General features: G+C 43.8%; 1 protein-coding gene across 5 annotated transcripts in view; it reads left to right on the top strand.

The window, feature by feature from the left end:
* The window catches only part of TAF1 (TATA-box binding protein associated factor 1), a 596267-nt gene that overhangs the window by 461529 nt on the left and 121173 nt on the right, over positions 1-13565 (top strand). For all 5 annotated transcript variants that reach the window (XM_033945528.1, XM_033945529.1, XM_033945526.1 and 2 more), the window contains 2 exons: positions 1419-1511; positions 1591-1675. In XM_033945528.1, coding sequence (XP_033801419.1) covers positions 1419-1511; positions 1591-1675 — 178 coding nt within the window. The remainder of the gene's footprint in view (positions 1-1418; positions 1512-1590; positions 1676-13565) is intronic.

The raw sequence follows: 13565 nt of genomic DNA, 5'->3' as shown, positions 1-13565 counted from the left end.
AATTTAATGCTAAGAAATGCAAGGTCATGCATTTGGGCTGCAAAAACCCGCGGGAACGGGAATGAAGAGCTTATGTGCACGACAGAAGAGCGGGACTTGAGTGTGATTGTATGTGATGATCTTAAGGTGTACAATTCTGGAGGCCGCACCTTCAAAAAGATATAAAAAGGATGGAGTCGGTCTAGAGGAAAGCTACTAAAATGGTATGTGGTCTTCATCATAAGGCATATGGGGACAGACTTAAAGATCTCATATGTGCTTTGTTGGAAAGGCGGGAGAGGGGAGATATGATAGAGATGTTTTAAATACCTACTTAATGTTGAGTCTCTTTTATTTGAAAGGAAACTGCAATGCGAGGGCATAGGATGAAGTTAAGAGGAAATACTTTTTACGGAAAGGGTGGTAAATTTGTGGAATAGTCTCCTGGAAGAGGTGGTAGAAACAAAGACTGTCTGAATTCAAGAGGGCCTGGGATAGGCATGTGGTATCTCTCAGAGAGAGAAAGAGATAATGGTTACTGTAGTTGGGCAGACTAGATGAGCCATTTGGCCTTTATCTGCTGTCATGTTTCTATCTCTTTCGACCATAACATGAATTATTTCCACATGGTTAGCGGACTGCATCTCTTTTTGCAGTGCTCAGGGACGTTATACAGCACAGAAAGTCAGAGCGATGGCAGCATCAGTGGCCTTTCTGCATTCTACTCCCATTGAAGATATTTGCAAAGCAGCCACTAGGTCCTCAGTTCACACATTTACATCTCATTATTGTCTGGAGACTTATTACAGACAAGATGGTATGTTCGGTCAAGCAGTTCTACAGAATTTATTTTCCACTTAAAGGCCAACTCTCTATCTCTTTTCAGTTAAGCTAGGGAGGCCCACATGTGAGAATATGCTGCCTGCTTGTCCTAGGATAAAGCACAGTTACTTAACATAACAGGTGTTATCCGGGGACAGCAGGCAGATATTCTCACATCCCTCCCACCTCTCCTGGTCTTAGCTTGTTTACGTAACTGAGGTACCACAAGCTGGCATCGGGCGGGAAGACACTCGAGCATGCACATGCAGGCAGCCTCAAAGCTTTGTAGAAGCTTTAAAGTAACAGTATACTTTAGCACTGTCCATGCCGGGCTCCATGGATGATGTCACCCACATCTGCCTGCTATCCCCAGATAACACTTGTTAGGGTAAGTAACTGCTATTCAGATTTTATATTTTAAACAATCATGTTGATTTTTCAAGTGTTAGCATATCAAATACTGTACTTATAAATAAAATGTTTGTCAAAAACTTTATATTGAACTGCAATTTAAAAAAAGTTAATTTTACCTTTTAGGGTATGGGAATGCTAAACATATAGGGGATAACTTTAAGTCTCAAATGTCATTTACTATCTGTTTCATGTTTTTGTTCCAGTCCTGGCCATTCCATCATCCAGTCAATAAAAAATTTGTTCCTGATTACTACAAAGTAATATTTAATCCAATGGATCTGGAAACGATCCGCAAGGTAAATAATAATCAATGTGATATTTTCTTTCATTTATAAATGACTTTCTTTTTAATACTGATTGTGTCATTTCTTCTAGAATATCTCCAAACATAAATACCAGAACCGTGAGGCTTTCCTGGAAGACGTTACTGTGATCCTTCGAAACAGCATAAAGTACAATGGTACGTAGCACTATACATTCCAGAAGATTAAGCACACAGAATTATTTCTAGACCTGGATTTATCTCATTGAATGCATAGAATATCATCATGATTTGTTTCAAGACTGTTTTGAAAGGTTTAAAATTCATAACATGTTTTAGCTCTATTGTGGCTCTTAGTTTGTGTTTGCTAGAGAGATCAGGTGCATGAGCTTCAGTGGCTTCCTGTGTTCTCTGTCAATTTCACTAAGTATATATCGTATATACCCAAATATAAACCAATCCGAATATTTTTATTTAAATATTTATATCTTTATTTAAAATATTTATTGGAGGCGTGGCCATGCAGTTAGCAGGGAAGCTGTGTTTTTCCTGAACTCCGTAGCCCTCCCTCGTTTTGATCACAATTCTGCAACAAGTCTTGATCCGTTTTTTCACTATATTGTTCTGCCTCCTCGTATGGCCAAGTTTGTCCAAAAAAAATGGTTCAGATATGGCCACGAAGGGTGAAAAAAAGGAGGAGACCCACGATAAGGCCCAGGCAAATGTGGAAGGGAAAATTGCGGGCCCTGCAGAGGAGCCGGATGCAATCAGTGACATGTTGGTGGTGAAGATCATGGAGGCTGTGGTTCTGGCACTAGGATCACGGATGGATAATGTGCACGAGACTCTGACTACTATATCTACTATGCTAACTGAGTTTGCCTCCCGGGTTACCGAGGTGGAGAACAGAGTGAGTTCGGCGGAAGATTCCCTGACTAATGTGTGCATGGAGTTCACTAGGTTACAGCGCAAACATGACTCCTGTGAAGACAAGCTGGAGGATTTTGAAAACCGTTCCTGGTGGAACAACCTTTAACTAGTGGGCATACTGACTTAGCTTCCATCCTGGAGAAATGGCTCTCGGCCGAGCTCCTTACTACTTCCACCCTGGGTCCCTTGCGGATTGAGAGAGCTCATAGGCTGGGCAGGAAACAGGCCAAAGCAGCTCGACCGCGAATTGTGATCCTGCGTATTCTGAACTTTGCTATTAAGGATTTGATCATAAAAACATGCTGGCAGAAGAAAGACCTAACCTTTCAGAATCAGAAAGTACTCATCTTCCAGGATTATTCTGCGCAAGTGGCCTCTCTCAGGCAGGGGTTTTCACCAATTTGCAAACAGCTTGCTGAAAAGAACTTGTGCTTTATCCTGCAATTCCTGGCTAAGTTGCGGGTGCTCTATAATGGCCAACCTTTTGTGTTTGAAACGAGTGAGGAGGCCCAAGCTCAACTGAGGTAGTGGTTTCTAGCACAGGAGGCGCCTGCCTGAACTGTCTTCTTATACAGACTACTTGGAGTGGTTATTTTGAATGTTGGATGGGAGAACTCAGTGAATGGAGCCAGTGCAGTATTCAGAGAACCTTGTTATTTTTCTTTGAGCTTTTTGCCCTTTGAGCTAAGCTTTGCTAGTTTGCATCCCCATACACCAAGAGGTTTGGCGTTGCTTGGGTCTGGCTATGTTTTGATACTTGAGCAAGCCTCTTAGTTCTGAGGCAATGGACTTGTTAGCTTGAATTATGCTATTATTATTTTTGGTTTCTTTATGGATTCTATTATCTTGGGTCTGGTTATTCGGGCAGGGGGGTGGTTACTGGCATGAGGGAACCCCTTTGATGGTTTGGTGGTTTGTGGAGTTCAAGAGGGGAAGGAAGGGATGCTGGGTGTAGGAGGGGGGTGGGATTCAGGGGTGGGTGGGAGAGTTGTGTGGCCTGGAGTGAATGTGAATGTGACAAGTCTGTCTGTCAGGGTGAGGGCTGACAGTGGTTATTGATTGTTCTGCAAGTACTCTATTTTTGAATGGTTCTATGACCCCTAAGAGAGGTCTTCGATGCGTGTCCTGGAATGTCTCGGGGATTAATTCTCCGATTAAAACATAAGAACATAAGAATTGCCACTGCTGGGTCAGACCAGTGGTCCATTGTGCCCAGCAATCCACTCCAGCTGGGGCCATTAGGTCAAAGACCAGTGCCCTAACTGAGTCTAGCCTCATCTGCATTAGCAGGAACTTGTCTAACTTTGTCTTGAATCCCTGGAGGGTGTTTTCTCCTATAACAGCCTCCAGAAGAGCGTTCCAGTTTTCCACCACTCTCTGGGTGAAGAAGAACTTCCTTATGTTTGTTCGGAATCTATCCCCTTTTAACTTTAGAGAGTGCCCTCTCGTTCTCCCTACTTTGGAGAGGGTGAACAACCTATCTTTATCTACTAAGTCTAAGATCCTTCAGTGTTTGGCTCGTCATAAGGCTGACATTGTGGGACTGCAGGAGACTAAACTCTCTGCTCTTGATCATGACAGACTGCGACGCTCATTGGTTGGGCAATGCTATTCTGCCTCCTCTTCCAGAGCTACAGCGGGGGTGGCCTTATACATAAATTAGTCCCGTTTCAAATGACCAATGTTATTTCTGATCCTGACGGGCACATTATATCAGAAAAAGATACTTCTGGCTTCTATCTATGCCCCTAACACTGCGCAGTGCTCCTTTTTGAAGAAGCTCCTGGGTATTCTCCTGCCCTTACAAGATGTTTCCATAGCCCATAAGATTCTTTGGGGGGATTTTAATTCAGTCCTGAATCCCAGCCTGGATTGCTCGGGTGGGTCCTCCCATACCTCCACCCGTTCATAAGAACATAAGAAGTGCCTCTGCTGGGTCAGACCAGAGGTACATTGTGCCCAGCAGTCCGCTCACGCGGCGGCCCAACAGGTCCAGGACCTGTGTAGTAGTCCTATTTCTATACCCTTCTATCCCCTTTTCCTTCAGGAAATTATCCAGTTCCTTCTTAAACCCTAATACCGTACTCTATCCTATCATGCCCTCTGGAAGCTCATTCCAGATGTCCACCACCCGCTGGGTGAAGAAAAACTTCCTATTTGAATCTGTCCCCTTTCAGCTTTTCCGAATGCCCTCTCATTCTTGTAGTTTTCGAAAGTTTGAAGAATCTGTCCCTCTCCACTTTCTCTATGCCCTTCATGATCTTGTAAGATAATGGGTTACATGCTTTTCTCCAAGCGCTCGATCTGGTGAACGTGTGGCGCACATTACATCCCGGGGAATGTGACTATACCCATATTTCTAGGGTCCACCTTACTTCCTTGAGGATTGATTATATTTTTATCTCTGGCTCCTCTTTTCAAGATGTTTCTGGGGCACACATAGGAATATTAGCTATTTCAGATCACACGACTATATGTTTGGATTTGGTTGTGCGGGGTGGAAATTTTGGAGGAGGAGGGAGATGGAGATTCCCTATAGCCTTATATCAAGATCCTGATTTTGCGACCTATCTAGTGCAGCAATGGCAGGAGTATGTATCCTTTAATAATGTGCATATAGGGGAGGGTGAACTCTTCTGGATGTAGCTAAAGCTGTGTTGCAGGGAGCCATCATAGCTTACAGCTCTCGGAAACATAAGATTTTGGCCCGCAAGGTTTTAGAGCTGGAGAAGTGGGTAAAACTATGTTATGGGTTATTTCTTAGATCCCCCACTCTACAGCACAAGCATGATTTTCACACTGCTCAGGTAGCCTATAATGCTCTATTGCACTAACGAGCACATTGTTTTTTTAAGTACCTTCTTACTTCTCATTTATAATCTTAATGTATATTTTCTTCAAACCGCTTAGAACCTAACGGATGTAGCGGTATATAAGAAATAAATTACATTACATTACATTACATTGTTCTATTTTTTATTATAAGTATAGACTGCAGTTGTAACCCGCACAGATGCTATAGCGGAGGCCTTTCATGATTACTTTGCTGCCCAGTATAGTAGTCATTCCGCCTCCTCTGGTGACATGATTTCTGATTATCTTATGTCTTCAGGGATGCCCTGCTTGCAAGCGGAGGCAGTTTGTCGTTTGAATAGTCCTTTACAGGCAGTAGAACTACAACGGGCAATTAAGACTAGTAAGTTGGGTACTGCCCCAGGGCCCGATGGCTTTTCAGTAGAATTCTATCGGCTGCTGGAGCCTCATATTTGTTGTCCTCTGCTTTCTTATTATAATAGTGCTGTGCAGGAGGGTGCTTTCCCACGTTTCGCGAATGACGCTTCCATAGCATTGCTTCTTAAACCGGGTAAGCCATCTGATCTTCCTGGCTCATACCGTCCTATTTCGCTGCTCAATGTGGATGTCAAGCTTTTTTCTAGGATTTTAGCTGATAGACTTCTCCCTTTTCTACCTACTTTGATTCATACAGACCAGGTGGGCTTTGTCCCTGGAAGATAATCTGTCTTAAATGTTCGTTAAGATCTTGTTGGCCTTAGCCCATGCTCAACATGCTGCACTCCCTACTTTGTTGGTAAGCCTTGATGCAGCCAAGGCATTTGATAATGTCTCGTGGGATTATCTTTTTCGTACTTTAGACTACCTTGGGATATCGGGCTTTTATCATGCAGCCCTATGTTCTCTCTACGCTAATCCTACCGCTTCTCTGATAGTCAATGGCCTGCTCTCAAACACCTTTTCTATTAGACGGGGGACGCGACAGGGGTGCCCACTTTCTCCCTTACTTTTTATTCTTACTTTAGAGCCGTTATTGTGTACTCTTCGTAATTTTGATGCGGTGAGTGGACTGACTATTTCTGGACAGATACTTAAGACTTTAGCTTTCACGGATGATTTGCTGCTTATTCTCACAAATCCTACTCACTCACTAGCGGTGGCTCTAGATCTCATTGCGGAATATGTTTTTTTCTCAGGTTTTACCATTAATCTTGAAAAATCGGTGGCTTTGCCGTCTCATTCTTTTATTTGCGAACGGTGGGAGGGTGAATTTCCTTTAAAGTGGGCTGATGGGGCTATTAAATACTTGGGTGTTCATATTCCTTCTGATCTTTCCTTATTTGACCGTTCATTTACGTTTGTGGCAACCCTACCCTCTTTCTCTTATGGGGAGGGTGGCCCTTCTCAATATGATAGTTCTTCCCACTTGGCTATATGTGTTTCAAGTTTTACCGCTTTATTTATTGCGTCGAGATGAGACCAAATTTATCCGCTGGATCCAGCAATTTTTATGGCGGGGCCGTCGTGCTCGGATACCTTACTTGCAGGTGGTGACACCTACTTATAAGGGGGGGTCTGGGCCTGTTGAATCTTCGCTATGTCACCGTGGGCTGCGGTATGAGGCATATCAATGACTATTTTAGAGGTACTTCCGAATTCACTAACACGTTTTTGGAACTTCAGTGTTTTTCGGGGGAGCATTTCAGTGCTTATTTTCATTCTGTCCCCTCCACTCTTTCTTCTGACTTAAGGCTTTGGGTGTTTGGCCTCCCCTTGCGTAGGGTGTGGAAATGGGTATGTAAATTTCATAACATTTGTAATAGTGAGTCCCCTTTCCTGCCTATCCGTTGGAATAATAATTTCTTGCCTGGTACCAAAGGGTCCTGGTTTGCGAGGTGGGAGGCACGGGGCTTGCATTTTTTATTTCACTTGCTATTGGATGATGGTTCGATAAAATCTTTTGACCAATTGTGTCAGGATCATGGTCTTGTACTTGCAGATCGTTTTGCCTATCTGCAGATTAAACATTATGTGTTATCTTTGTCAAGGGCTAATCTATGTCGTGCCAGACACGAATTATTATCTGCTGCCTATACCTTCGATTCTCAGCTGAAGGTTCCCCTTCGATTCCATCATAGGCATTTGCAAGATGCAACCCCCCTGCCTGGATATGAAAGACTTCGGACATCATGGTCACAAGATTTGGCGATGGTGTTCTTGGAAGACTTTCTTTCTCGTGCTGTAACTAGATTGGTAATGTTACGGAAATACATGTACTTTTGGGAAATGCAATATAAATTGATATTTCGGATGTATGTGTCACCCCATAGGGCATTTTGTGCCAAATTTCGGCCTACTGACCTGTGTGACAAATGTGGCCAGGGACCTGCTACATTGGGACATATGTTATGGCACTGTTCCACTGTTCAGGCCTTTTGGACTAGACTCTTTGTATATATTGGGACACTTTGGAGAGCAACTATCAGAGCTTCATCTACACTGCTTTTCGGAGTTGTTCCATCTCATCATCCCAGATTGCCAGGACTGCGTGCTTTTCTTCGCTGGTCCATTCTGATGGCGTTGAAGTGTATTTTTCTGCGGTGGTTGGATTTGGAAACTCCTGATATCCTGTTCTGGCGTACACAGATGATTCTTCTATTGTCCTGGGAACGTCGGGACATTTCTGATTTTTCCACTTTACGGGAACAGCGATTTACAGCTGTGTGGGAGCCTTTCTGGAATACATTAACTTCTGTGGCCAGAAGCCGTATTTTAAATTGTTGAGTGTATTATTTGCTATCCTATTTTCTTTTGTATTTTGTGTTGGGAACTCTGGATTGGGGGGTTAGGGGTGGGTGGGGGGTGTTTCTCTTAAAACTAACTTGGAGTCCTATTTCTCTGGATGATTTCGTTTTCTGTGTTATCTTGTTGGCTCCAATAAAAATTATTTGACTATAAGTATAGACTGCATCGGTTTGGCAATAGGCCTGGCAGATTGTTGGCATGTTTGACCAAAAATTGGATGGGCCCCTCTCATATTCCATCCTTGCAAAATTCTGCCGGGGGAGGGGGGGAGTTACTCAACAGGCTCACCTGGAAAATCTTTTTGTGCAGTACTATCAACATCTTTATATAGCTGAGGTGGTGAATCATGACATTAATTGATGGTTTTCTTGATTCCTTGGTTGTGCCTCAGTTATCTGCTACTGATGTTGCATCATTGAGTCTAGTTATCTCACGAGAAGAGGTTCATTGGGTCATAAAACAGTTACCTTTATGTAAATCACCAGGCCCTGATGGCTTTAGTGGTGAGTTGTTTTTGTTTACTTCTTCGGGGACATATCGCTGACCCGCTCTATAGGTTTTATCAGCAGGCTATTGAGAAAGGTCAGTTTCCTGCAGTATCTAATCAGGCCTTAATCACTGTTTTGCCCAAGCCAGTCATTAGTTTTGACTCAGAGAAGGACTTTGATCGGGTCGAGTGGGCCTTTCTCTTCTCTTTGTTAGAACATTATGGGATTACGGGGTATTTTCTGCGTGCCATGCACACCTTATATTTTAATCCCGCGGGTGCGGTCCTGGTCAATGGTCATGCTTCCCCGGTATTTCTATTGTGAAGGGGGATGCGGCAGGGTTGCCCGCTCTCCTCTTTATTGTATATTTTGTTTTTAGAACCCTTATTGATACAGATTAGACAGCATCCGGACTTGTCGAGGGTGGCAGTGGGCGAATCTTCGATCCGTTGTTTGGCCTTCGCAGACGATATAATGGTGCTTCTCACTCGACCAGAGGGTGCCTTGTCAATTTTATTGGATCTGTTTCATAGCTTTTGCGCAGTCTCTGGTTTAAAGCTCAATGTTTCTAAATTGGAAGCTATTTCTTTGCACTTTACCATACCCTCAGTCTGGCCTACCTTCCCTCTGAAGGAGGCACCCATTCAGGTTAAATATTTGAGTGCTCACATTCCTTCAGCTTTGGGGAAGTTGTATGAGCATAATGTGGGACCGTTTCTCAAGAAATCTATAGAGAACATGAGGCTTTGGGGGCTTTCTTCCTATATTGTTGGCAGGGCGTATTTATCTCTATAATATGATGCTGGTTCCCCGCTGGTTGTACCTATTGCAGACTTTGCCTATACGGTTGAAGTGGCGTTATCTGGATGTATTATATAATAACTTTGTGTGTTTCTTTGGGGGGTAAAAGGTCCCGGTGGTCTTTACAGGTGCTGGTGATCCCTGTATCTAGAGGGAGGGGGGGTTTCGGTCTTTTGGACCTTTGGTTCTATAATTTAGCCTGTGGACTGCGGGTGTTGCGAGATTGGTGCCTTGAAACATCTGTGGCACTTAATTTCTCGCTTGAAAAGAATTTGTTGGTGCCATTTTCGGGGTTATACGTTCTTCATGCTCCATCTTCCCATCTGCCCACCTTTCTGAAAGACCATGTTGTTTGGGTTTATATGCATTGGGGTTGGAAATTACTGTGCAAGACCTTACAAGTGAAGTTTAGTGTGTCCCCTTTTCTACCCCTTGTGGGGAACCCGGATTTTGTCCTGGGGAGTGAGACTCGCACTTTCAAGTTTGGCATGCTCAGGGTATTAAACTGGTGGGAGATATCCTACATGAAAATGATCGTATTCTCACCTCTTCGGAGTTTATGTCCATGTATGATCTGGATTCACTGGATATGTTTGGGTATCTACAGCTTCAACATTATGTGTCTAGTTTATATAATTCTGCTTTGACTGCCACTATTTCTGAACGGTTGGGACAGTGTTTGGCAATGTGGGAGCCGGCTGCCCCTCAGTTAAGTTATTATACTGCTTTTCTTTTGACCCTTAGTCCTGATACTGAGTCCTGTAAGTTGGCACAGGCGTGGATTTGCAGGTTGCTGTAGAGCCTGCTGCTATTTCCCATGGGTTTGTACACACGGCAGTGGTGTCCGGTAGTATGGCTCATTGGGAGCAGGAATATAAGTTTTTCCATAGAGCTTTTATCTCACCTTGGTGGGCATTTAGAGCTGGGTTTGCTGAGCGGGATGCTTGTCTTAAGTGTGGTCAAGGCAGTGCCAAGTTGGGGAATATGTTCTGGGCCTTCCCTAAAATACAATTCTTCTGAACTAGGGTATGGGCTTTTCTTCTGAACTAGGGTATGGGCTTTTCATGTGCACCCTCCTACCAATCCTTCAGGAAATCATTCAAAGCCTATCTCTTTGATAAATTTCTCTGACTCTTTCCTACCCTGCTATATCATTGCATTACCGCCTATATCTCTGATTTATTTCTGATTATACCTAACCTTCGGCTCTCTAATGTAATTGAAATTTGTTACCAATGTATTTGACAATATTCTCTGTAACATCACTGTATATGTACAGTCTCTTCCTCTGTAAACCGCTCTGAACTGCTTGTGGTATTGCGGTATACAAATAAAAAGTTATTATTTGTTGCCCTCTTTGCCTCTCTGTTCGCCTCAGCTTGCTCTTTTTATGTTGAGAGTGATCTAGGTGGTTTACCTAGTGGTCACCAACTCTTGGTGTTCAAGGCCTTGCTGTTGGCTAAAAGGGTGATCTTGGTGTACTGGAGGGTGGCAGCTACTCTTTCTGTAGGCCAATGGAAAAAGTTTCTCTTTGAATTGGCTTTGCTAGAGCGTAAATCGAACTCTGGTAAGTTGATGTGTGGATGGGAGAAATTCCAGGATATCTGCAAGGTGTACTGGGCTTCTTTGCCCCATAGGACGAGGAGTCTGCTTCTTAATTCATAATTATGGTCTGAGTGATGTTCTTGGACTTGTTTTTCTTCTCCTCTGCCCTCTTTTTCTTCTTCTTTCTTTCTCCTTTTGATTTTCTTCTTCTTTTCTCTTCTTTCTTTGTTGCAAGATTAGGCCTCACACTGTCATTTACATTCAACTTCCAGTGTCACACACTCTGGGGGGGGGGGGGGGATTTGGGTGGAAAATTGAAAATTTGATGTTGGGCAATTGTTGTTTTGTATTTTGCTTTTGTTTTGTACTCGTCCACGTCTGTGCAGTTGTGTATGATGAACTGTGATGATCCTTTTATCCCTCTATCCTGGAATTCCTCAAATCCAACCTCCACTAGATCCACTCAAAAATTAAAACTATCCTACCCCTCCTTAAAAGGCATCTCCCTTGTTGGTAAACTTGGCTCTTCCCTCCCTTTCAGAATCACTCAGCTCTGGAACAGTCTCCCTTCCCCTCTCCGCAATTTGAGCCCCCTTCTACCATTCCGTAAGCATCTGAAGACCTGGCTCTTCTCCAGAATGTAACCCCGTCCCGTTCCTGGCACTCTCACACCAACCTCTCTTCTCTCATACTTATATAATTCCACTGGAGTTCCGTTCCTTCCCTAACCATGTAAACCGTGTCGAGCTCCATCTGCGGAGATGATGCGGTATATAAACCCAAGATTTAGATTAGATTAGATTAGATCATACTTGTTCTGTTTCTGTGATGTAGCGCGCTCTACTGATGTATCTTTATTGTGTACAAGTGTTATAGCCCGTTACATTAACGGGTGGTAGAATATATGTGTGTGTGTCTGTGTTTATTTCTTTCTCTCTCTCTCTCCTTAGCCACTTTCTGTATTTCTGTCTTTCTTTGTGTCTTTATTTTTCCTTGGCTGTCCACCCATTCTCCCTTCCTTTTACCTTCCCTGTGTCCACCACCACCCCTTCACTGTTCCCTTATCCAGCAGCAGTCCTTCTCCCTTTTTTTATCTCCCCCTGTCCAGCAGCACCTCTTTCCTGTCCCCCTGTCCAGCAGTAGACCTGCTTTCCTTTTTCTTCCCCCCCTGTCTCTTCCCCTGTCCATCAGCACCTCTTTCCTGTCCCCCTGTCCAGCAGTAGGCCTCCCTTCCTTCCCCCCCCCTGTCTCTTCCCCTGTCCATCAGCACCTTTTTCCTATCCCCCTGTCCAGCAGTAGGCCTCCCTTCTTTTTTCTCCCCCCCGTCTCTTCCCCTGAAAGGCAATGATGGGGCTGAAGAGTTCCTGCTGCAGAGAAAGGCCCTCACCTCGGCCGGCTGTTGCTCCCTCCCTCTCTAGCTCACCCGCCACTTCCCCCACCAAAGCGCAGCTTCCCAATCTCTTACCACCTGAAGCCGACATCCGGGAGAGACAGTGAGAAGATTCGCACGGCTATCAGAAGCCGACAGCCTCCGCGCCGTCTGAAGCCGACATCGGGGAGAAATTCGGAGCTTTGGTCTGGCCTCCCTGCTCGCCTTGCCATATTGTACTTTTTAGTTGAAAGACGCGTCAGAAGTCCGACGCAGGCGGGGATCGTGAGAGGAGCCACCGCCGCAAATCCATATATCCTGCAAATCCAACAATGCAAAGCGGGTTCCAAAAGTACATACATAATCAAAAAACAAAACAAAATCACAAAAAATAAAAAATTTATATAACAGAAGCCGAGGTATCAGATACCTTTACCCACTTATCATTTCCTCTATCATAATTATATTACATTACATTACAGATTTCTATTCCGCCATTACCTTTCGGTTCAAAGCGGATTACAAAAAGAGTTATGGAAGAAGGGTTACAACGTTAGATCAGAGAAGGTTTCCAAGAGAGAGAAAAGTAGGATCTGGGGTTAGGGAGGGGATGGTAAGAGGGGTGTTAAGCTTTATCATGGTATTAAGCTTTATTAAGGGATTTCTTGAAGAGTATAGTTTTTATTTCCTTTCTGAACATCTTGTAGTCTGGGGTTGTTGTCAGTAGGTTGGAGACTTGGTTGTCTATCTTCGCTGCCTGAGTGGCCAGTAGTCCGTTGTATAGTTTTTTCCGTTTTACTTCTTTGATTGGGGGGTAAGTGAATGGGGTGTGTGTTTTTCTATGCCTGGTAGAGGTGGTTTGGATGAGGCGGTCATTTAGGTAGGTTGGGCTGTCTCCATTTATAGTTTTAAATAGTATACAGTAGAATTTAAATTGTATTCTTTCCTGGATTGGAAGCCAATGAGAATTGATGAATGCCTCAGTGTGGGATGGAGTATGTTATGGTTTTCTAGGTAATTGGAGAGGAATTTGGCAACTAGTCCTTCTATTATTTTGATGTAGAGTGGAATAGAGGCAATGGGTCTGTAGTTGGCTGTTTGGTCTATCGGTCCTTTGGGGGTCTTTGAGGATTGGGGTGATGATGATTTCGCTGAGGTTGGTAGGGTAGTGGCCGTTTATTAGCGAGATTTGTATCCAGTTTAGAAGAGCGCGGAATTTTGTGCTGGATGTTTTTAGGAGATATGGTGGACAGTTGTTGAGGTCACAGGATGCATGGCTGTATTTTTTGTAGTATTTGTTGAATTCAGGCCATTTTATGTTGGGGAATTGAGACCATATTCTATCTGCTGCAGTAGA

This window comes from Geotrypetes seraphini, chromosome 5, assembly GCF_902459505.1.
Source record: "Geotrypetes seraphini chromosome 5, aGeoSer1.1, whole genome shotgun sequence".
NCBI lineage: Eukaryota > Metazoa > Chordata > Amphibia > Gymnophiona > Dermophiidae > Geotrypetes > Geotrypetes seraphini.
Note: the sequence above shows the minus strand (reverse complement) of the source record. Positions and strands in the feature narration are given on the sequence as shown.